Source organism: Helobdella robusta (assembly GCF_000326865.2).
Source record: "Helobdella robusta unplaced genomic scaffold HELROscaffold_99, whole genome shotgun sequence".
NCBI lineage: Eukaryota > Metazoa > Annelida > Clitellata > Rhynchobdellida > Glossiphoniidae > Helobdella > Helobdella robusta.
The window spans coordinates 239,215-241,568 of NW_008705557.1; the positions used below are offsets into that span (position 1 = coordinate 239,215).

Sequence of the window (2,354 nt, forward strand, 5' to 3'; positions counted from 1 at the left end):
AAAAACCCACGTTCTACGTGTTCGCCGTGACGTCACACCGAACTACATCACATGACAGTCAGCACTGAATGAATCAGAACTTGGCCTACTCCACTCTGATTGGCTGAGAGCAGAAAAGTTCGACCTAACTTTCTGGCGTCTGATTGGTCCAAATTTAGCATAAGTTCGATGCGATATAAACAGACGATAATTATTATGAATGGTTTTATAAGCACTACTTACTAATAAAAAGAAATAATAATAATAAATAATAATAATAATAATGATAATAAAGTTAATAATAATAAGAATAATAATTTAAATTCGGGTGTGTGACTATGTCTGGTTATAAATAACTACAAATGTCAGCGGACAGTAAAATGCTTATATATATATATATAGAAAGAGAGAGAGAGAGAGAGAGAGAAAGAGAGAGATGTTTATAAGTAAACGAGTCCTATATATTATGCCGTGTTAAATTTTATTTTATTTATTTAATTAAATTTATTTACTTCTGAAATACTGAAATATTGAGAATAGTAATTAATCGTTCGTGTAAATTATTAATATTAACAATGATAATAATAAAAACAACAATAATAATCATTATCATAAGATTGTTGTAGAAAAAACAACAGCATTAATAACAATAATAATAATAGCAACGACAACAAAAACATCATCAATAAACCAGCAACAATATCAGTAGCGAAGACGCCAACAACAACTGCACATTCACGTTCCAATTAACATGCGGCAACAACAACAACAAATTATATATCAGAATGGTAAACAACAACTACAACAAAAGCAACAACAACATCAACAAGAACAGAATGCATATCTACATGATGAACCACAACAACAACCACATCAGCAACAACCACATCAGCCACATCAACAGCAGCAGCAACTACAGCAACCTCAGAACCCACAAGACCTATTCATAATAAGCTCGGACGACATTGAGATCGCGACAGAAACTGAAGTTAACACTACAGATATAAACATCGGCGACCTTAAAACTAGTGGTAGTAGTAGTAGCGGTAGTAGTAGTAGTAGTAGCAGCAGCGATATTAGTGGTAGTAGTAGAGGTAGTGAAAGTTGTGGCAGTTGTGAGAATTTTAGTAATAGTTGTGGTAGTTGTGGTAGTTGTAGTAGTGGTAGTAGTGGTCTGAGAAGTGGTAGTAGTGGTCTGGGAAGTAGTAGTAGTGGTCTGGGAAGTAGTAGTAGTAGTGGTAATAGCAGTCGTGGAAGTAGAGGTAGTAGCGAAAGTAGCAGTTATAGCTACGGTAGTGGTAGCAGTCGTCGCGAAGGCGGTCGCCACAACGGACACTCCACAGCGATATCTTTGAACGGTCTCGCACTGTCGCAAGAAGACGAATTCGCAAACTTTTTTGACAGTTATGGCGACGGTAATGATGATGATGATCATGATGATGATCATGGTGATGATCATGATGATGATAGAAATAGTGCTGGAACGTTAAGCGTGGCCGATGATTATGATAATGATGAAGCTGTCGATGATAGTAATGATACTGTAGACGATGATGATAATGATGTCAGCAAGAATTGCCGACTTGACCTATTTAAGCAGTTTTTAAACTTCGAATCAACGTTATTACCAACATCATGCCTCACTCCGAACGACCAATCACGAACGACTTCTACTGACTTTCCTCATCTCTCATTGGTCGATTCAAAACAGCCCCCGAACTCGAGCGACCAATCAAATATCGACCATTCGAAGGCTACGAACCTACTGGCGAATAATTGCCGCAAATCTGCACGAATCGCGGCGAAAATTAGGCGAAAGTTAACTGACGACGATTTCAGTTGCGGAGATTTTAAAAACTTTCCTGACAACAAAAAATTATCGGAGTCAATTTTTTATAACCGGAGTTATAACAACAACAATAACAACAACAATAACACTAACAACAACAATTATACTAATAACAACAACAACAACAACAATATAGCTAACAACAATAACACTAACAACAACAATTATACTAATAACAACAACAATATAACTAACAACAATAACAGTTATAATAATAATAACAACAATAAGAACAGCACTAGAAAGAGTACTCGAAGAAAGTCATTTAAAAAATACGAAGATGATGATTATGATAATGGGGGTGATTGTGACGATGACGATGAAGATTACTTCCTTAACGGAAGTAGTTACAAGAGAAAAAATTGTAGTAGCGGTGGTGGTAGGAAAGGTAGTAGTAGTAGTGGTGGTAGTAGTGGTAGTGGTGGTGTTGGTGGTGGTAAGAGAGGTAAACTCGGACTGAATAAAAATACTTGTAAAGAGAATGATGATTTTGCTAGCTGGGAGGTTGCTTGGCTGTTGAGTTGTT

At 36.4% G+C, this 2,354-nt stretch overlaps 1 protein-coding gene across 1 annotated transcript in view; it reads left to right on the plus strand.

Annotated features, from left to right (window-relative positions):
* Nucleotides 1-730: 730 nt before the first annotated feature.
* The window catches only part of HELRODRAFT_183119 (hypothetical protein), a gene marked incomplete at both ends in the record, with an annotated part of 2,081 nt that continues 457 nt past the window's right edge, over nucleotides 731-2,354 (plus strand). Inside the window, one exon of the mRNA XM_009033821.1 lies at nucleotides 731-2,216. Coding sequence (XP_009032069.1) covers nucleotides 731-2,216 — 1,486 coding nt within the window. The remainder of the gene's footprint in view (nucleotides 2,217-2,354) is intronic.